General features: G+C 33.1%; 1 protein-coding gene across 1 annotated transcript in view; it reads right to left on the bottom strand.

Moving 5' to 3' along the window:
- Positions 1 to 22,169, bottom strand: part of LOC107444658 (uncharacterized) — a 31,904-nt gene extending 9,735 nt beyond the window's left edge. Inside the window, exons 1-5 of the mRNA XM_087165063.1 lie at positions 22,044 to 22,169; positions 16,074 to 16,365; positions 9,427 to 9,475; positions 2,039 to 2,482; positions 468 to 558 (exon numbers count right to left, since the gene is read on the bottom strand). Coding sequence (XP_087021189.1) covers positions 468 to 558; positions 2,039 to 2,482; positions 9,427 to 9,475; positions 16,074 to 16,355 — 866 coding nt within the window. The 5' untranslated portion in view covers positions 16,356 to 16,365; positions 22,044 to 22,169. The remainder of the gene's footprint in view (positions 1 to 467; positions 559 to 2,038; positions 2,483 to 9,426; positions 9,476 to 16,073; positions 16,366 to 22,043) is intronic.
- Positions 22,170 to 22,768: the final 599 nt, after the last annotated feature.

Raw genomic sequence — 22,768 nt, 5'->3', positions numbered from 1 at the left:
ACGCGATTTCCCGTCCAATAAAAGTGTAGCGTTAAACGTTTAACGCAGCCTTGTTGGAAGTCGCATAGGAAGTATAACTTCAATAAAAAATAGTTCTGTATTTTGTCTCCAGGGAAATTTTTACCGTGATCTTCAAGTATGAATATTCAATCGTACTTGTCACCTTCAGGGTCAATTTTGTCACTTTTTACAGACTTTAGAGTACCCTTCTCTCCTCTATCCTGCCCGAATGAAATGTGATATCAATATTATATAAAATGTCGAATTCTTGTAAAATTCCGTACTTTGTATGCCTAATTTACCCCAAAAGTAGTCCTTAAGAGTTAAAAATACTAATAATGATAAAAAGAAAATCGACGAAAAAGAGGAATATAGGTTAGGCACATTTGGTTCAGAAGTTTTCTCACTACAAATCCTCTTTTTCAATTATGTCAAAACTGAATAGGAGAACATCCGTTGATGCTTACGATCCCAATGCTTTGAGAAGGTAACTGTCTTGGGGACATAGGAGTTCAGCTGCAGCACCGTCCGGAGGATCACACGAAAATTGCGGTGCACCTGTATAAAAGAAAGAAACACTTCAATGATGACAATTCTTCTTCTTTCTTGTTGTTTTTCTTCTACCATTGAACCTCCGAGTGACAAATACCAAATGTTTCACTGTAAAACGATTCCGTTTGTTAAGCATAAAGTATTTGCTTCGAGTAAGCATTTCATGATGGATGTATATTTCTGTGGAATGTTCAAATTAAATTTTTTCCCACCGAATGCTGCATATTAAAATATATAAATGAATTTAAAAATAAATGTGGTTTTTGGTGCTTTTGCGACATTTTCGAGAACAAAAGGTCGACCAGTTTTTCACACAATGGAAGTCCACTTCGTGGGGGGCTTATTTCATACGCGAGTGCAATGAATTGTAAAGCGAGAGCCTAAATTAAATAACAAATAATGAATTATTTCACGCAAAATTTTAAATTTGAACAATGTTTCAGTGAATTCTATGCGAGCCGTGGCAGCTCAGGGGATAGAGCGCTTTCCACCTATTAAGGTGAGCCAGGTTCGAATTCCAGCAAAGGCTGATCAATACGAATTCCGCACCCAGGTCGCACCCACTGCAGTGCTGACATAAACTATTCTCAGTGGAAGACGGATCACGGGTTAGAGTCCCCTTGCCATCCAAAAATCGTAAGAGATTTTCGTGGTTTTCCTCGCCATGTCACGCAAATGCGGGTTAGTTCCATCAAAAAGTCCTCAAGGAAGGCAAATTTTCTCCCAATACTTGATCCAGGAGTTCCTTTGTCTTTCCGATTGGGTTCAAAATAACAAGGATACGGAGTTGAATATGGGTAGTCGTAAAGTCAAGATTGGGTTGGCTGATCAACAATGGTTGTAAAATAAAATATAATGAATTATATGAAATAAAATGTAAGAAAATGTTTTTTTTTTTTTTTTTTTAGATCTAAAGCAAGTTTTTAATTCAACAGTATGTATAGTTGAGCAACGTAATTCACAGGTTTGAAATCGAAGCAACGGCTTACGGATTAGTTTTTAAATAGTGGACGAGTCATTTCTTATTCTTTGGTGCGTCAAAATATTGAATAAAACATGATGATTCATAAACACAATATGAAAATCAGATGATAGTTTCTGAAACCGATAGTTTATGAACTGAGATAAAATAAGGTTAGAAATTATGTTTTTAGAAAAATGACGACCAGACTTTGAGAATCGGAGAGATTCTATATGAATGCACTTGTTGACTATAGTTACTAAAAAATGTGAAACTAACACGAAATTAAGACAATTTAGATAAATAAAAGTTCGAATACGCATGAACAGTCAGCTCATAACTTTGTGGGGCACGATGACATTTATAGTCTTTAAGCAATGTTCAATCCTTATGAGGTGCAATACCTCCCTCAAACTTAGTAACTGAATCATCCTGATATATGAAGCTACGGATATGCTACAAATGCACGCATCTCATCACTTTAGTATGAGATATTAAATTTACACTTTTTATTTTAAAGCATACCTGTCGTAGTTGTAGTTGCTTGGGTCGTTGTTGTTATGGTGGTACTGGTTGTTTCTGCCGTCGTAGTGGTCGTCGCTTCAGACGTAGTTGGTAATACAGAAGTTGTTTCTTTGGCTGTTGTTGTGTCAGCAGTAGTCGTCGTTGTACCAGGGGTAGTTGTCGTCGTTCCAGGAGTAGTTGTCGTCGTTCCAGGAGTAGTTGTCGTCGTTCCAGGGGTAGTTGTCGTCGTTCCAGGGGTAGTTGTCGTCGTTCCAGGGGTAGTTGTCGTCGTGCCAGGGGTAGTTGTCGTCGTTCCAGGGGTAGTTGTCGTCGTGCCAGGGGTAGTTGTCGTTGTCTGTTTAGGTGTTGTTGCTGCATCGGTGGTTGTTGATGTCACGTCAGTTGTAGTTTCAGTGGTTGAGCTTATATCTGGGGTGGTTGTTTCCTTTTCAGTAGTAGTGAATGCTTGTTGAGAGAAATTTTATTAGTGTTAGATTTCTTGAGCGGATAATGCACGACATACAGAATATATGTAAATTTAGGAGTGAGAAATAAGAAAAGAATAAAAAATGAGTGATCGCATGTCTGCATAAAACGTCAAAAGAAAAAAAATCGTTGAAATGAAATGTTTGAACGGGAATACCCGAAATCTCAGTTTCGAAAGTTCTGAATAATACCACTAAAAGTCCTTTTTCATTTTTTAGAGGCGATTACTTTTAAAGGTTGAACTAATTATCCAATTATTATAACTAAAAGAGGGGAAAAATTAACGTCCAAAATACGTTTTGATAAAAACATTTTCGTGTCAATATAATGGATACCTGAAAATTCTCCTACTCTCCTACTCACTTTAGTTTTTAAGAAAATGGGATTAATTTCAGCTGAGAAATGAATTTTTTCTCCAGAAAAGCAAGTGAACTATTGTTTTCGGTGCATATTTTTCACGCTGAATTGAATAAAACCCATCTCGATACGATCAGATTAATAATTTAGAAGTTCGAAGAGGATATAAACAGAGTTTTCTATGAAATAAAAATCGGCATTAATTGTTCCAAAGAAAATGTCTAACTTCTGGACTATAATAACTCCTTTAAAGTATCATGTAAGTTAAATACACCCGTTTAATATGTATTGCTTTACCCATCACCGATAGTTATATGCTTCTGCAAATGGATGAAAAAGATTCTTAGAATGATTGTAAGAGTACTCTATACCGAGAAAAGAAATCCTGCCGGTCAAAATCAGTAAAAACTCTGGCATTCATGGCAGACTGACGCGAAGGAGTACTTGTGTTGGATTTTGTTGAGAGCAAATCAGACTGAAAGTCACGTAGAACAAACTGAAAACTTAACTTTTATTTACATCAAAAAGAATATAAAAAACAATAAGATGTTGCCAGCACAGGAAACTCAAAACTATATCTAATCTCGAACTCAAACCTCAACATCCTCCCCACCCTGGTCGACCTCGAGGGGGATGACCAGAGCTACCGGACGGGTTATATTGTGACCATTAACTCTCAGCTCACAGGATCTTATTTTTCCATCTCGTCCTTCTTGCAAGTTCACCACTCTAGCTTTCTTCCACATGTGACGTGGTCGGACATCTTCTTGTAGAAGTACAATATCGCCAATTCGGATGTTAATGATATTGTCCTGATTACGAACTTGATGAAATGACCGCAATTGAAGCAAATATTCCTTAGACCATTTTTTCCAAAAGCAGTCGAGTAAGTCCTGCTGCTGCTTGTAGAATTTTCTTAGCTTTGTGTTGTTATTTGGGCTGGATGGAATGGCCGTTAGTTTCCGTCCTGTCAAGAAATGGCTTGGTGTTAAGGCTGTGGAACTGTCATCTTCGTATATCAATGGTCGGCTGTTCAGAGCGGCTTCTATTCCAATGAGGGCCGTGGACAGACCTTCCTCGTCAAGAAGTGCTCGTCCGAGTACCTTTCGTAAACATCGCTTGACAACTCCGATTAGGCGTTCCCACCAGCCTCCCCACCAAGCCGCTCGTGGGGCGATAAATTTCCAAGTTATGCCATTTTGGGCATAGTATTGCTGAGTTTTAGCTGATGACAGAACTTGCCATAGCAGAATCAAGTCCTTATTTGCTGCATGAAAAGTGGTAGCATTGTCGGTATAGATTGTGTGTGGGAGTCCTCTGCGGCCAACAAAACGTTGTAGTGCCAAAAGAAATTTGTCTGTGGTAAGATCCGACACAAGTTCAATGTGTAATGCACGTGTTGTTGCACAAGTAAATAGTGTTATGTAGGCTGTGTCTCTTGATTTCAAACATCGAATATTCACGGGTCCAGCAAAATCAATTCCTGTGGTAGTAAATGGAGCAGAAGGTACAACTCTTTCAGGAGGTAAAGGAGCTTCGATTTGTTTTCCGTATTTTGCTTTGGACAACTTGCAAGGTAGGCATTTGTGAATAACTTGCTTTATAGCTTGACGTCCTCTTAAAATCCAGAAGGTTGAACGTAACTCGGACAGGATTATACGCACACCTAAGTGGTGGAGTCGTATGTGTGTATGCTGGATCAAAAGGTGGACAAAATAGTGTTTACCATCGAGCAATAAAGGGTGTCGAGTGTCAGATGAAATGTTTGAAAATTGCAACCTTCCCCCAAGGCGTAAATAATTATCTTCGAGAAAGGGATTGAAACAGGAAATTTTGGATTTTTTCGGCAGGGGACGTTCAGCTTTTAAGGCATTTATTTCAGCTGAGAAACATTGATTCTGTACAGTTTGTATCCAATAGTTTTTAGCTTTCTCTATTTCATTACAATTCAGTTCATGAGTTATGCGTTGCTGTGTCTTACAGTTGTATACAAAACGTAGTATCCAGGCAGTCACACGAAGAAGTTTCGTATAAGAACTATAACGTGATATGTCTATGATGGGTTCTGTAGTTGCAACGTAGGAGGATTGAAATTTGGTTTTTCGTGATTCAGCTTCAACTAAAGGTTGTGTACGTGTAGACAAAACTTTGATAGGCCAAGTTTCTGGATCATGTTTTAGCCATTTCGGACCGTGCCACCAAGATTCTAAAATCGATAACTGTGATGGAAAGGTACCACGAGTAAGATAATCCGCTGGGTTATCTGTACCGGGACAGTGGCGCCATTGTGCTGAAGTAGTGTTTTGAAGGATTTCTGTTGTTCTGTTGCAGACAAATGTTTTCCACTGGTTAGGATTTCCCTTTATCCAACTTAAAGCTACAGTAGAATCGCTCCATAGTATGGCAGTGTGGGATTTCATGTTCGTTTCCTTGCAAAAATACTGGAGTAGGCGAGCTCCTAGTAGTGCAGCTAACAATTCAAGTCTCGGAAGGGTGACCCTTTTGATTGGGGCTAGTTTATTTCGACTGCAAATGAGATGGATCTCAGTAGAAATATCATCTGCGTGACGCGCGTACAAGCAAGCACCATATGCACGTTCCGAAGCGTCGCAAAACACATGTATGGTAACGTCGGAATTTTCGGAAAAGCCAATCCATCTTGGGATGCATATTTCATTCAGATAATGTAATTCATTTATCCACTTGTGCCACTGCTGTGCTACAGATGGAGGTAATAGTTCATCCCACTGAATACCACTAAGCCATGTATCTTGAAACAATATCTTCACAACTACTGTAACTGGAGCAAACAAGCCTAGAGGATCGTAAAACTTTGACATCAACTTCAGTAGCAAGCGTTTTGTAACTGGTTCTTTACATGCTTGAACAATTTTTGTCTGCACATCAATTTGAAAAACATCACTGTTAGTATCCCATTTAACACCCAAGACTTGCGTGATATCCTTAAACGAGATTCTTTCTTGTTTCCACATATCTTTCAAAGTCTTAGAATTTGTAGTCCATTTGTCTAATGGTAGGCTAATAAGTGATGTAAGTTGCTGCAGTTCTTGGTAAAGAATCAGAGCTTCAGTATCCGTAGACGTTCCGGTTACAAAATCATCCATATAGGTGTTATTCTCAATGTGTCTAGTTGCTGTAGGATATGCTTGTTTGTGTTTTGTAGCCAATTCACGAAGAGAAGCTGCTAATAAAAATGGACTAGAGACGAGTCCAAATGGAAGACGTGTGAATCGATAGGTTACAATTTTATCTTCAGTGCGGAGTCTCCCATCAGGAGTATATGTAGTATTGTACCAAATAAATCGTGTTGCATCTCTGTCTTCTTCTGCTAGAATCAGCTGCAGAAATGCTTGTCGCCCATCACTAGTGATTGCTATTTTAGAAAGTCTAAATCTCAACAATGTGGCTAAGATATCGGGAAGAAGATTTGGTCCTACTTCAAGAGCGTCGTTCAAAGATGGGTGACCTGGAGAATGTGAAGATGCATCAAAAACTATACGCCACTTAGTTTCTCCATTTGTGATTTTCTTTACTGCGTGATGGGGCAAGTAAAATAAACGTTCTTCATTATGTGTTTCTGAGACAACTTCAACGTGTTTTTTATCAATATAATCTTGCATGTGCTCAATATATTTTTCTTTGAATTCTGAATTTGCATGCATTTTCCTTGTTAAAGATTTAAATCGTTGAATTGCAACTTCATAATTGTTCGACGAAAGTTGAACTTCTGGTTTCCAAGGCAATTTTACAACTCTTCTACCATCGATGATTTCAAAAGATTGATGAAAGTTCGTTAAGAGTTCAGAGTTGTGAGGACTTATTTTTTCTTGTGTTGGTTGTATGCCAATGCTCTCTAAGTTCCAGAAATTTCGTACCACATTATCTAATTCCTGAGTTGAAGTATCCACATCAACATTATGAACCGTTGAAATGAAGGAAACTGTTGCGTGTGATCGAGTTCCACTAAGTACCCAACCAAAACTTGATGGGACCAAAGCCAGAGAATCCGACAACCTGACTGGAGCTTCAGAATTCATAACAATCCAGTAGTAATCTGCACCGATTAAAATCTCAATTGGTAAGTTCGACAATGAATCATCTGGATCAGCAAGTTTCATTCGCCTGTTTTTAGCAAAAAGTGAAACATCCGTTGATGAAGGTAGGTGTGATGCATATTTGTTGGAGCTTTCAAATGCAGTAACATTAACTTTAGATTTGTCCCAGATACTTGATAACTGAAATTTGACTTGTCTTCGCATGTAGCCAACATTAGCTGGGGATTCAAAGGCTTGAATGTCCAAATGTCTGGTTGAAATTACTGGAAGTTTTAAAGTATCCACAAGATTAGAAGAAACGAAACTAGATTGACTTCCCCCATCCAAAAGACAACGTGTCAATTTTGTAATGCCAGTGGGCCCAGTTATGAAAACTCGTGCGGTTTGCAAATGAACGAAATTGGAAGGCGATACATCATTTTGTTTGTAGATGTAGCCGCAGGCTGCTCATTGGTTAGAGGTTTGCATATTGATGTATGGTGTTTTCTCTTGCATTTGGAACAGACAAATTTTTCTCTACGAGGGCAATTTTTTTTGTTATGTCCTCGGTTAGTGCACAAAAAACATCTATTACTAGTCTTCAATTTCTGTATGCGCGCGTCTATGTCCGTTACAACATTGCACTGTTGAGGCCAATGTCCGACAGTTTCACAGAAAGGACAAAATGGTGACATTATTTTACTTTTGGTAACTGATTTAGAATTCACGTTAAAATTTTCTAAGGAGGATTTAATAGGATAATCTGGAGCAAGTGAACCTTTAATATTACTTGCAGTAATTGATCCGTCGACCTCTTCTGATAAAAATTTCATTAATTTTGAAATATCGCTTTCACCAAAATTTTCACGTTTGGCATGTACAATCCAGTTACGACAGATTTCATGAGGAAAAGCACGAAGTATTTTAGGAGCCAAAATTCTTCCGTATGATTGAGTTTTTTCTCCTAAAGCATCTAAAGCCTGTATTCTTCGATTACAATCAATATATAACTCATTTATTGCTGCTGGAGAGTGATTTTTGACAGGTTTTAGGTTTTCTAAATAATCGAGATGAGCCTGTATTATTTTATCTTTATCGCCATATTTCGATTTCAAAATATTCTTTGTTGTTGCATATGTTTCTGCAGTTATATTAATTCCATCAACTATTCGTTTTGCTTCTCCATCTAAATATCCCCGCAAAAAAACATGCTTGTCAATTAGCGATAAACTTTCGTTTTTGTCGATACAGTTTTCAAAACGCTCCCAAAAACAATGGAATTCTTCAATTTCGCCGTAAAACGTATTTATTTTTATTGTAGGCAACTTTACTGTAACATTTGAAGGCGAAGACGAAAAATTATTTATATTGGCAGCTGTTGGCGATGTTTCAGAAATTGAATTCGTGTTCCGATTCGCTGTTCTTTTGAAATTAAATAACGCCAAATGAGCATTTTCTGTGTATCTTTCGCATTCTATTATGTCTTCCTGATATTCTTCATCATTTAAAAAATTATGTATTTCATCGTCTGCCAAGGTTAATTCTTTTATTTTATCTTGTAAACGTTCAATGTTGTATTCCTTTTCAGTTTGTGTACTAGCAGCATCGTTCAATTTCGTCGTTAGTTTCGTAATGGCGGTACGTAGCGTTGTTCGTTTGCGTTTAAATATTACAAGTTTTTCACTACCGGTAGCCATTCCAATTCAGATTTTTGACGAAAGTAATTATAAAATTTCAGTATGACTTACCGAGTTATTTCGGCACCAAAATGTTGGATTTTGTTGAGAGCAAATCAGACTGAAAGTCACGTAGAACAAACTGAAAACTTAACTTTTATTTACATCAAAAAGAATATAAAAAACAATAAGATGTTGCCAGCACAGGAAACTCAAAACTATATCTAATCTCGAACTCAAACCTCAACAGCCGGCCAGCTATTCGTCGAAGACGGCTAGTTTATTGATATAGAAAAATGGGCCTTTTTATAAAAACACAAAATTTTCAAAAAAGGACCTTCTTTTCTCAATTTTTTTGAAATTCTCTTTGAACTCATGGATAGGGCTTTTTTTAAAAAAAAAAATTGAAGTGATATGAAAAGTTCCATTATAAAAAGAGTTGTAATTTATTCATGCTTAAACTAAACGGGTATTTTCTTATCTTAGCAACCACTAAGTCTAAGAAGAAAATCAGTAAGTCCATGATTATAGATTAACTTTCGAAAATTTAAATGACTATGAAAGAAAGAAACATTTGGGTAATAAGTTTCACGTTTTCGGGGAAAAGAAGTCAACGAATTGGGATAAGCTCCAGTTAAATAATGCACATCCATAAGTTTAAACACCGATAGAAGTTATACACTAGAAGTTCGAATCGGAGCTTGAAAATAATTCTTGAGAAAACCGATTTTCATTCCATCCATAAAAATGAATTCAATTTAATTGTGTCTCCTTTTAATGAATAATGTATTGTTCTGTTTGCTAATATACGATTAGATATTAGAATAATACTTACCTACTGAAGTAGTCATGGGTGTAGTGGTTTCTAAGGGGGGAATTATTACCTAAAAGTTAAGAAGAAAAAATTTGATTGAGGCAGTCATTGGTTTAAACACACTTGGAAATAAATCTCTCATTTTTGACTATCTATCAATCTCGGAACTGCATTTTGGTTGTTCAGAACATTCAGTTCACCTCAAAGAAAGAGAAACAAAAAAGATACGAGATTTAAACGAATCGCAAGTTTTCAAATATTTAAAAAAAAAATTTTAAAAACTATAAAAAGAAACTGTTTCCTTTTTCTCGCATTTTTTGTTTGAGCTTAAAAGCGTTGAAATTACATGACAGGAAGGTACAGGGTGCTCCAGCCATTTAAACAGATTTAATTATTAATCACTATGGACATTAATGATTAGATTTGATGAATTTCAAAGACAAAATTCATATCCTAGAAACAAGGTAAGATTCTCTAATTTGTATTTATTTTTTCAGCAAATGAAACGAATCATTTTTTTTGAAGGAAGAAACAGAAAAGTACACATGATCTAATGATCTAAAGATAAAATTGATAAATCGAATAAAGATCGCAAGACTTAGAAGCATCCGCCTTTTCTGCAACCGCGTTACGTTCAACGCATGCATGAAACATTTCATGCAACTTTCTGAAAAAGTTCGTATTATGGTTACGAATATATTACTCATTGCCAAAATGGGTCTTGGTTTGGATTTCATGGCGTCATCACTTTTCAACTTTAATAATCAAGAGTAATAGTGAACAGTGCTCATGCGTTGCTATGGTGACCGCTGGTGTTTGATAATTTTTTTCGAATTCTTTTTTTCACTTTAATTTTGTTATGTATTAAGTTGGAGAGTTTATTTTTGAGATATGGGAAATGTGAGATCCCATAAATACTTTTCGAGTTGTGAATAAAAGAGAATTTCATCATTTGAATAATATTTTTGTTTTTATTGTTTTAATTAAGAATCAGAAATTCTAACATACAGTTCAAACTGGATCGTTTTCATTACTAATTCAGGTGAGTATCACAAATAAAGAGGGTCGAAACTGATTGACACGGTCCCAAAAGTCAGAGTTGAATCAAGAAGAAAAACGATGCCAAGGCCTAAACTTACCGAGGCTGAAACAGCCAAAGCCAAAGAACGCAGACGGGAATACCTTAAGCAATCCACACAAACGAGAAAACGAAAGGATTCCGTTCGCAAACGCAATCATGAAGCCCGTCCCTCACAAAAATACCAAAGTGGTTGAGGGAATTGAACCCTACCGAAGAGGGGATGGTGACTCTCCGAACCCCTTTCATGCAAATACGAGAACTGGGTGTTGATCACCAGTTAGGGATGAAAGGATCCATTGTCAAAGTACCCAATGACTTGCACAAGAATCGTAGACTGTCTTCCACGCAATATAAATGATTCATTCACTTTTCATGTAAAATTGAAAAAAAGCCTAGCTTTCAAATCATATTTCATGTATTAGCTTGTGAATTCGAAAAAGGTGTATGATGCAGCTTATAATCACCATCAAGCACCATTGTACCCATCTGAAAATGATAATATTGATCTCGATTGGCTGTTCAATGTCTATTCAGTCATCAAAAGAATTTACACAGAATGCGTCTGAGCTGCAATTCAATATGTCTGCGAAATTGTGTACCGAGCAGTTCAGGATTATCAGTTAAAGATGTCCAAGATGAAAACACAATAGAGTTTCTTTTCCAAAAGTAAATTAAGCAACAATCATTTTGCCAACGAGTAACCTGTAATTGCCTAGCGGGGATCACAATTTTTTCTATTGTGATTTAACCTTCAAAATGGATCAATAAATATGCGAATGCAATATTCAGCGACTGTAATTAAAAGTATTGTTATTTATTTTTTCGAGTTGTATATTTTTTTGCGTTAGAGAAAATGCCTTACCCCACAATAATAAAAGACACACTTTCAGTTTTTATCATTTTTTAAAATTTCTCCAGAAATACTTCAAGCATTATTTTGTAATTTTGGATGTATATGCAATTTTTTAAATTTTTTTAGAACTAGAGTCACCGAAAAGAATTTTTGTGAGCTTTCTGCCTGTAGTGTATGAAAGGTTTTAACCGTCATTTTTTTTTCCTTGATCATTGTCAAGAAAAGAAAAAAAAAATGATAAAAATTGTGGAAAAGCAATTAATTTAGAAAAATTGTTTCCAAATTATGACTCATGATTCTCGAGAAAGCAAAAGCTTTAAATTATTATAATGAAATTATAATAATTTATATTTTGTAACCGGCGTTGAGCAGCCTACCCATTTTAGGATTTACGGTTGTAATTTTGATCCCTATCCAGAAGACAAGGGGACTCCTGGATCAAGTATAAAGAGAAATTTGCCTTCATGGAGGACTTTTAGAGGGCACTAACTGCATTTACGTTACATGGAGAAGAAAACCACGAAAATCTTCCAGCCTTAACCTGATGGTAAGGGGACGCTAATCTTTGATCTGTGTACCACCGAAGGTACTTTATGTCAGCGCTTTGGTCGGTGTGAGACGGGTGCGGAATTCGAATCGACCTGTTATCGCTGGGATCGAACTCGGGTCATCTCGTTGGGATACAAGCGCTCTATTCCCTGAGCCACTGCTGTTCAAGTCACTTTATTTGAGGGAAACGTGAATACATTATAGTCCAGATAGTCAGATATTAAGTTTTTTGAATTATTTATGTGACGATTTTTAACAACAGGCGCTCTTTTTTAACATAGACTTATACATGAATATTACCAATAATTTAATTAACTGGCGAGAGAACCAAGGAGAGAAAGTATAGATGGCTGTCGTTCTTTGCTAAATTTGGAACATCTCGTTACTCTTCAACTTTATTATTTTAAACTACAGCATTGAAAGTGATCAATGATGATTTTATATCTGTCATGGTTTATCTAGAAATAAGTTAGGCGGCTTTTTATTTTCCTTGTATCTTTCGTTGCATGTAAAATAAAATACCGTCACCTAATCAAAATTTGAGATATAATGAGATATAATATAATGAGATGTAATATGCTTTGCCATTTTAGATTCTCGATAAATTTTTTTCGGACAAAATTATGCAATCTACAGATTTTGTATTCTGCTGATTCCCCCGAGTTTCTGATTAACATTCTGCAGATTTTTCATTGTTTGTTTCAGATTTTTCATGTTATTGTTTTTATGCAATTTACATTATTGTAATTTTTTAGAATCATCCAAATCAGTTTTCAGCAGTGTTAAGCATAATAAATTTAAAATATTTAAAAACTCAAAAGCTTGACAAATGTGTAGTTTAAGATAAGTAGCTAACTCAAAACCGTACATAGTGTAATATTCCTTCAAAGTTTCGAGAAAATATACGTAGAAGTACTTAAAATAATCAAACGCTGAACACTTAATATACGAAAGTGACTTCCATATTTTCCACGTGTTTTGCAAAATAATGTGCTGTTAAATAATACTATAGCTTCATAAGGATAAAGGACTGAAAGGAATCTCCAAAATTTCTTAGACCAATACGGCATGACCTGGGAAGAAAATCTGCAAAAACTGTTCAGGGAAAGCAATGTCTCATTAAGAAAACTACAGATATTTCGTAGGTCAGTTCGTTTCGTAGACCTTCGAAAAGGATTTACGCAGACATTTCAAAGGTCACTCTAGACCTGCGAAAAGAAATCTTTGTTTTTTTCAAAAGCTTTATGAAGCCATGATTTCTAATAATTCAAAATAAAAACTGCAGGTTTTATAAAAGACTATCAAAGATGAAATCTGTCATCAACAATATTTTTTTACATTTATGAAGCCTTATATTATGGAATTCCATAATAATCAGTTCTCAAAATTTATTCACATATATAAACCATTTAATATTATTATTTTAAATTCAATAAAATTTATGTTATTCTAAATAATCTTTGCATGTGAGAATTAGTTATGCATTTATGTTTTCCTTTTATGCCACTAATTTATTATTGGTTTTTTAACTATAAATTTATAATCAAGCAAAAATAATTGTATTGAAATGGTTTGAGCTATTTGTTTAAAAATAATATAAATTTTTTATGCAAATAATGTATAAATAAATTGAGACCGGTATAAAACCTGTACCTTGAAGTTTTTTTATGCTGTATTAAAATTGCAGGTTTAAGAAAATAATGATTTCGTCAAGAAATTTATAATTTAATATAATTTTGTCTAAAAAGTTTTGCTTTTATCTTCATCTTAATTTCATGATGGGATATTTTTCTGCTTATTATTAGTTTCAGGAGTGCACAATAAAATGAGCAGAAATTATTTTCGGAACACTTTAATGCAAAAAAGTTGTAATGAACAGAGATGAAATAAAACTTCAGTTAATATCTTTCATTCTTAAAATAAATGAAAATTTGAAATTGCTTTCAAACTTACATAGTTGAACATTAGTAACCGTAAACCCTAAAATGGGTCGGCTGTTCAACGACGGTTATAAACTAAGATAATATACAAAGACTAATTTCAGGTCTATGCTAAGTGCTTTTTTATATTTCTTTAATTGCACACTCAACGACGGTTATAAAATAAAATAAAATTAATGATTTGAAGTTAATCCAAATCTGGAAAGTATATTTTCGATAGATTGATCTTTGTTCAATGAATTCCTGTCAATCAAACATGTGTGTTGGACATTTTAAATGCCTTGGAGTTTCACACAGTGGAATTTCATTCCATGCTCTCTTTCCATGTCGTATAGGAAGATGGACCTTAAAAGCAAGATAAACTTGCAGAAATTCTGTACTAATGAGATAAACTTTCGGGTTATTTTAAAATCATTATTGAATCCTCCCATCGCGCAACAAGAGTTAAATCAATCACCCAGAAATTCTTATACTAAGCACATTGAAGAAATATCCAAATATTCTAGCCACTCCCAGGCTGTGGAAACCATGTGACAGAAGTTTACAGTATGTGAACAGGAAACAAGTTGAAAATTTGAGCAACACTAAAGTCTAGCCTCATTTATACATATTGTATGGGCCGGAAAGTAATGTCGTTTCGGTGCATTTGATATTTGTTATCAAGATTTTATTTTTAATCAATAATATATTCACCCTCGTTAGCAACAACCTTTTAATCCCGGATCAAAAATGAATCGAAAAAAACGGAATTGGTTTTTAAAACTAACGAATATTAATGAGCGAAAACGACATAACTTTCCGGTCCGCATAATATATTAGACTTAAAATGTACAGAAGATGTAATTTTGAAAGTAATTAGTAATTAACTTGACTCACCTTTTAACTCTTATATATATATATATATATATATATATATATATATATATATATATATATACCTAGTGCTGAGCAATTTTAATTACATTTCAGAAATTAATTATTTTTTCAGTTAAGAGTCAAGTTTAATTTAAATAAGCATCATTGATCTTTCATGTTAAAAAATATTGCTTACGTCTAGACACAAGAAAATTATAAAAAATCTAAAGCATATGTATATTAATTTTCGATTGACTAGTTTATAAGCTTGTTACTTCAGGATTAATTTTGATATCTTTTTATCTAGTCTAATATTTAACTGTCTAAATATCGCAGCAAACTTCTGAAAAAACTCTTCGCTATTTTTTTTTCTGTTACTCGTGTCAGCTGTCAAAGGAAGTTCAATGGAATTCTCTGCTGACCACCTCTTTCGGAAAAAAATTTCCGTTGAAAACATGCAGAGTTATACATGTGTTTCAGAGATTTGCAGTCAGCATTTAGAAAAGTTTTCAAAAAAATACTTGCAGGTTTTTCAGACTTAATTCGGATTGATTTTCAGTTAAAAACCTAAAGATTTTTCTCAGACACCTTAATAGGAAAAAAAAGCTGCATTTCGGTCAAAAATCTTACTCAAAAGTAAGAAAAGGTCATCTGAAGTTTTTTTTTTAAAGGTTTTAAGCTATTTTTTCCCTGGGGATGGTGGTTAGCACGACGTTTCTTGCGTTTTTACTAACCGGGCAAGTTGTTGGTAAGCCCTGGATCTATGACTTGGTGAGATTCAGACCTATAAGAGCGTATTTCAGCGATCATCATCATCATCATAGTTGGCTAGACAGCCTAGCGTGTGCCAATGCCTTCCTCTGAAGATTTTTCCCTAACAACTTCAAATTTATCCTTGATCTCCAATTTTTTTCCATGAATTGCAAGAAAGTCAGACTCCACCGAATCAGCCCATCTTAACCTCCACCTTCTGTGGTCTAAATAACAATATCATTTCTATTGCATTGTCATCACTCATTCGAATCACTTGGGCCATCCAATTCATTCTATTTATTTTTACGCATTTAATAATATCGGGATGTTTATAAATCTTGTACAGTTCAAATTTGAATCTCATTCTCCAGTTATTGTTTTCATTTACAACACCAAGTACACTCCTCAAAATCTTTCTCTCAAATATCGAGATTCAATTTTCCTCCAGATTTGTCATTGTTGAAGATTCAGAAGGATATGTCAAGACCGGCCTGACAAGAGTTGTGTAAATTAAGGACTTTGCTTTTCTAAAAAGAAACCTAGATTTAATAAATCTTCTCAGCCCATAGACAGTCCTATTTGACAGATAGAGTCGGGTTTTTTTAAATTCCATGAGAAATATTTCAACGTTACTCACTTTATATATTTTCATTCCATCTCTGCTGCAGTTTTCGATGGAGCACCGGTGTCTGTCGACGCTCTCTCTCAGGAGGTAGCAGCTTTTCTGTTCGTACCCAAAGTAAAAGCAGTCTTCTGGCTGCCTGTAGCACATGGATGCACACTGGATTTTAGTACCGACAGTGTGCGTAGCGTAATTCCAATCGGGATCCATCAAATTCTCTATATCCAAGTAATAGCGAAATTGTTCACCAAGAACGAACTCGCAAAAGCAAAGAAAAATCAAGGTAAATAACACCATTGGGCCTAGACTGAAAAATAAAAGTATCTAATTATGCAAGTTGTGGACCTTAATGTATATTTTTGAATTCTTGTAAAAAAAGAAAAGAAAAACAAGTAAAAAAGTATTCACTTCAGGGGCCGCAATTAAATGTTTAGCGAAGAAAAGACAGAAACTGAATCGTAAGCGAGGAAGACGATAGAAACAACATTAAAACCTGTCTGATTGCCTGAAGAAGATTGAAGATTTTAAAAAAACAAAAAAAAAAACGCTTTTCAGCTCCTCTCTGATTCATCCGGTAATCAAACAAGTTTTGATATTTTCAATGCAGCTTCCAATACTGTGGTTCAGTAGATGTTGACAGCATTTTTTTTTCTTTTCGCTTAAACACAAAACGCGTTTCATAAAAACTGAAAGTGAAGCAGAAAAAAAATTTCTTTTTTAAAATACCTCCTCTCAGATGATATACAACACTGCCATCGTCATCGTAGGCGCAATAAATGAAACCTATTGTTTTTCTTAACTTTCTTTTTGTATTTATTTATTTTGCTATATATATATATATATATATATATATATATATATCCGCAAATCAGAGTGCTTTCTGATATTGTATCAATAAAGCCAAAGCTAAATAAATTAATACAATAGTGTGAGGAGCACTCAAAAAATTTTTTTAAAAAATAACAACAAATGAAATAGATCACAAAAAGTACAAATAAGTAAAAATAACATGTAAAAACAGATAATAAAATAAAGTAAAAAGGGGGGACTATAAAGCGAGCAGCAAAATCAGTTCAACTTACATGGACGGATATTTTTCAAGAATGATTTAAAAATGTTTTCGCAGAAAGATTGCCAGATTACAAAATATGAAAACAAAAGATGAAAACAAAAGCGCAAATTGAGTGTAACAAGAGGGTTTTAAAGTGTCGTTCTTACTGCACTGTTGAAGTGATTTGTTATTCTGAGTTTTGATTTGTTAGTTACCAAGGATGGGCCCGAAATGGATGTGCGCAAGGTAATATTATACTGGATAATTTTAAAAATTGATCATAAATAGTTTTAGAAGATAGATGTTTATTTAAGAAAAAGTACAAAATAGAAAAGAGAAACATAAATTGCCTGTTTTGCAGATAATTTTAGCCGCGGATTTGCACTATATGGATTAGCACATAGAAAAATTATTTAAATTATCAAAGAAAAAATTCTTTCAATAGATAATTTTGACACGGATTTGCCTGAAATGGATTTGCACATGGAAAAATTAACAAAGAAAAAACCTTAGTAGATAATTTTAGCCACGGATTTGCCCGAAATGGATTTGCACATGGAAAATTGTATAAATTAATAAAGAAATTTTTAGCAAACAATTTTATCCACGGATTTGCCCGAAATGGATTTGCACATGGAAAAACTGTATAAATTACCAAAGAAAATTATTTAGTAAAGGAATTTTTAGTAAATAATTCTAACCACGGATTTGCCCAAAATGGATTTGCACATGGAAAAATTATACAAATTAACAAAGAAATAATTTTGGCAATGGATTTACCTGAAATGGATTTGCACATGGGAAAATCATAAAAATTAACAAAAATATGTTTAATAAATATATCCACCAAAATATACGATTAATTCAATGATTTTATATAAAATTTTATTACATTAGTTGGGTATCTATTGTTTTTTATCAGATTTTGAAAGAGTTTATCGATTTGTTTTTTGGATAAATAAATATTACTACATATTCTTTTAATTCTGTTCATTTCATTAAAAGTGGTATTTAAATAGATGCTCCTAGAAACATTAGAATTCCAAGTAACTAGTTTATTAATATTAAAATTAAAATCATTTCTTTTATCGTATAAATCAACAAAGCAGATATTTTCAACCTTCATAATAACCAAATCCAAAAAATTGAAATTAATGTTATCATCATGATTACGAAGTAAGATTAATTCCTCAAGGTATATATCACGCAATAAAACAGTAAAATCTAGGAAATTAAAGATAATTAAGTCATCAATATATCTAAAAACAAACTTAATACTAAGAGTAAAATTTTTTTCATAATAACATAATAATGCAAAAATAATTTAGCTAAGAGAGATGAATAATTAGATCCCTGTGGTATTCCATTAATTTGAATATATATATATATATATATATATATATATATATATATATATATATATATATATATATATATATATATATATATATATATATATATATATATATATATAACAACTTAAATAGAATTCTGGAACATTTCAACGTTAATACTTAAGTACAAAATCACTGTCTTTTGTAAATAATGTTGTAATATTGTAATAAATTCAAATGAACAATTTGATTCAAATTTGCAGATAACATGAGTGCTCACGAGACAAAATGTGAAATGACAGTTCAGAGTTTTCTTTCCTCACCCTTTAATCCACACTTTTTAAGAATGAATATTTTTATAGTCATTATTGGTGAAGGAATACAGGAAAAACACAGAAAAAATTAGTTTCAATTCGTTGAGGTGAGGGAGGGAGATATTTCTACAAAACTGTGTGTGCAATGCTCTAAATTCACTGATTCTCAGCGTCAGTGTAAACAACAAAATCTCTTCAATAATGAACTAAAAATCATCAAAAATCAAATAAAAACTGAAATATAAGAAATGAAATCACTGAAACAGGATACATTATTATTTTAATATTTCCCTCTTAACGAAATAGGCGCCAAACACGTGGAGCTACACACACGAAGCTACAAGCAAGTAAGTTTGAGTGAACATAAGAGTTAGCATTCTAAGGATTGAGTAAGCATAAAAGTTTGAGTGAGCATAAAAGTTTGAGTAAGCATAAAAATTTGGTCCCCATTAAATATAGCACTCGTTTTGGCACATAAAATCTTTATATTTTAAGTAGCATTGTCAAGGTATTATTTTTTCGTCTGCTAAAGCTGTCATATTAAATGTTTAGAAAAACATTTAATTTGGCATTTCTATTAAATCATAATAGAAACTAAAGTTTAATGAAAATAACTTTGCTTAAAATGTGTAAAAGCCATTTTTAATTGTATATAATTAATATGGTGTTTTAATGACCTTGAATTTCCGATTTCCTTGTATGAGATAAGGTAAATAAAAAAGATATTGCAGATGAATAGCTGAAGCACAAAAAACAAGGTTACGTGAGTTAAGAATAAAAAAAATTTCATTTTTGAGGATTATTGCACGGTAAAAAATTCCCGCAAAAAGTACCGGTAATTAGAGTGGTGATATTTTTTTTGTTGGTAAAATCCATTTTTACTGGAATATGTTACGGAATAAAAAATTTAATTCATGGTAATATTTACAGTAATAATTACCGTAAAATTACTGAATGCTCGAATTCAATAAATATTACTGTATAAAATACGGTACAATATTTTACAGAAAAATGGATTTTATGATTGATGCATACACCAGTGATGAGGCACACGTCTGTATTTTTTAACCGTAATTTGATCCTGGAATTTTTTAAAGTGTGTTCTGTAAAATTTAAAATTAGTAAACATCGCTTTAAATTTTTGCAATGATATTTTTTTATGAGAATGAGGAAAATTTTTATTTGTATGATATTTAACCCTACTAGTATCTCATTCATGTTAGAGTGCAAGATGGCAAAAAATACACTGTTGTTGTTTTGACCAGGACTCGAACCCCCGTTCTGTCCATCTTGAGACTGACAGAATAGCTCTCTCTGCTATCATATGGTATCAGCTACAAGGAACTAAGTGGCTTCATTAGGTGAGCTTAGTTAGCGCTATAAAATTCTGGTTGTTTAACTTTTCAGGTTAAAGCAGTTAATAAACGGTTCTTCTCACAGTTAACAATTTGAATACCATCTTATTGATGGTGACGTTTTTGCGTTTTTGCTTGAAAAAGGTAAAAAAAAACGATTAAATAAATTGTTTAGAAATTTTTCAAGGAAATTTCCAACAGTGGAGTTCAGTTTAACGTCCTATAGGGGTTGAAGCGAATATGAAGAATATCATGATTCAACATTCTTTTAAATTTTTACAGAGAAATCACGTATATTACATTTTTACAAGAAAGGTTTCATTTTAATTTTTAACAGCATAGCCATAAAAATATAAGTCAGCAATCGTTTAAAAAAACGAGTTAATGATTCTCGGCATATGTCCTTCAACGCAATAATTAACAACACATGTCCTTCAACGTTGAAACTAGCAGAGCTGGGGTTTAACTCTTTTCTCGTACATACATAGACAATCACCTTAGCAGATATGCAAAGAAGTTTCCAATGTTTAATTATCGAAGACAGCATAAAAGATTCAGTTCAAACTTTGCTTTGGAGACATGCAAATGGACGCAGTGAAGGACAAGTTCGGCAATGGCTTATTAGAAAAAAAAAAAGAATATAAGGCAGTTCAAGAGAAAGGTTTAATTAAGCGCGTAATTTTAATTTTTAAAAATTTAATGTTTGATTGAATTTCTAAATTAAATAAAGTAAATTTGGTTTTAGCTGCTTCAGGCGCTTTTCCGTTTTGATTTAATGTTTTAATAGTTTATTTACTTCTTTGTCTCTCTTCTCTTTTGTAAATTGAATTCATTTTCTGATTAGATTAAGCGTGTAGAGTTAGCTGTTTAGTTATAAGAGTGGTTAGAATATGGAACGGAAAACGGGAAATCATCTTTCATTCTCTCATTTTTTTGTATCTGATTAATTAGTCTTAATTAAAAATGTATTAAATGAATAAATCTTTTATTGTTGTTTGCAGTAATTTTATTGTTTTAACTTAAAATGACGAGCTCACCATTCCTCACAATATGAATAAAAATTGCTTTTTTTCCATGTCAAATTTCTCGGCTGCAGAGTGCCCTACAAGGCATTTTTTAATTACAAGTTTCACTGCTCTTAAACTAATTACGCAAAGTTGAGCAACCTAAATAGAAAATCTTATGATTTTTCTATGTAGATAGATTTTGAGAGATATGAAGTGTAAATGTGATATTGTTGTCTGACGATTTTGAATAAAATGAAGTGCCATAATCAGAAGATACTTCTAAAATAACAATTGTCAGAGAGGGAACACCTCCTATGCAAATTATATTGGAAATAAAATTTAAAAATAATTGTGAAAAGAAAAAAAGAAGGAAAAGCGGATCAAGCGCAGAGCAGAAATAAAACGTAATTGTCGCTTTCATTCATGCTTTATTTACTTTTTTTCTTCTTTTTTGCTTTAGTCTGCATGGCACAAAGTATAGCCTATGTTGGTAAGATAAGTAATCTTAACCATTAGGTTTGTATCTGGAATATATATGGCTATTCAAAACTGTTTTCTTCAATTCATTTTATTTCATCAAAATTAAAAATAAAATCTAAGCTGGTTCAAAGATTGAACTTTTGATATCTGTCAATATATTATAAATAAATAAAAACAATTTTTTAAAAAAAACACGCTATTTATTAGCGTGCAAATTTTTTCTAAATCTTTACATTTTCCACATTTGTGATGATTACTCATGTTGAAATTATCCTAAACGAAAAACAAAATAATTATTTGACATAGTGAGTACTTTGACGTTTATCATTTAAGTTCGCTTCTCAAACTATTTAAAGAGCATTTATACATCTGAATACGTAGGTCATTCCCTTCGCGGATCATAATTTAATGGAGTCAAATAGATTTATCAAATATAATACTTACCAACCACAGTTTTAGAAATAAATTTAGCTTAAAATAACAAATTAAATATTTTTAAGTTTTGAACTTCAAAATAGGTTTATGATCATAACAAACTGCATTTACTTGAAGCGAATTCCCATTTATGAAGTGAATGCTTTTTGTGAAAGTCGTGTGTGCGACGGTGACGTGACAAAGTATAGAGAATATTTATACATTGTCGTCGAGAAAAATAAATATAAAAGAGTAGATAAATCATCAAATGAGTATGGAAAGCTCTTAACATATGTAAACAACTCATTAAACTCCTCCCCATTAACTGTCTGCGTGAATTCCTGTTTTATCTGTCGACTACCGAAAGAGAGCTTTTCTCTATTAGTTTAACCACCATAGCTTTACCGTTATTACTCACACGGAAGAAAACAAGTGCAAAAACTGTATTACTTTCAGTTATCTTTCAGATTAATTAAAAATGAAACTTATAATTAGATTTCCTTAAAAACAACGTTACGTTTTGGTGGTGTCACATTTGAATAAATATCAGTAGAAATAAAAGAAGATCTAGTCAACATCAGAGATGATGCCATTCAGCAGAAGTTACGTCACATTAAAGAGACACATATACAGTTCAAATCAACAGCGTTAAACTGACAGCAAATGTTATAAAAAATTTAAAAAAAAAATTAATAACTTTCAAATATTTCAAATCATTCTACAGAACCGAAAACAAAAACTCTATTGTCAGCGAA

This window comes from Parasteatoda tepidariorum, chromosome 5, assembly GCF_982258835.1.
Source record: "Parasteatoda tepidariorum strain Cologne lab strain chromosome 5, Ptep-v5.0, whole genome shotgun sequence".
Classification (NCBI taxonomy): Eukaryota; Metazoa; Arthropoda; class Arachnida; order Araneae; family Theridiidae; genus Parasteatoda; species Parasteatoda tepidariorum.
Note: the sequence above shows the minus strand (reverse complement) of the source record. Positions and strands in the feature narration are given on the sequence as shown.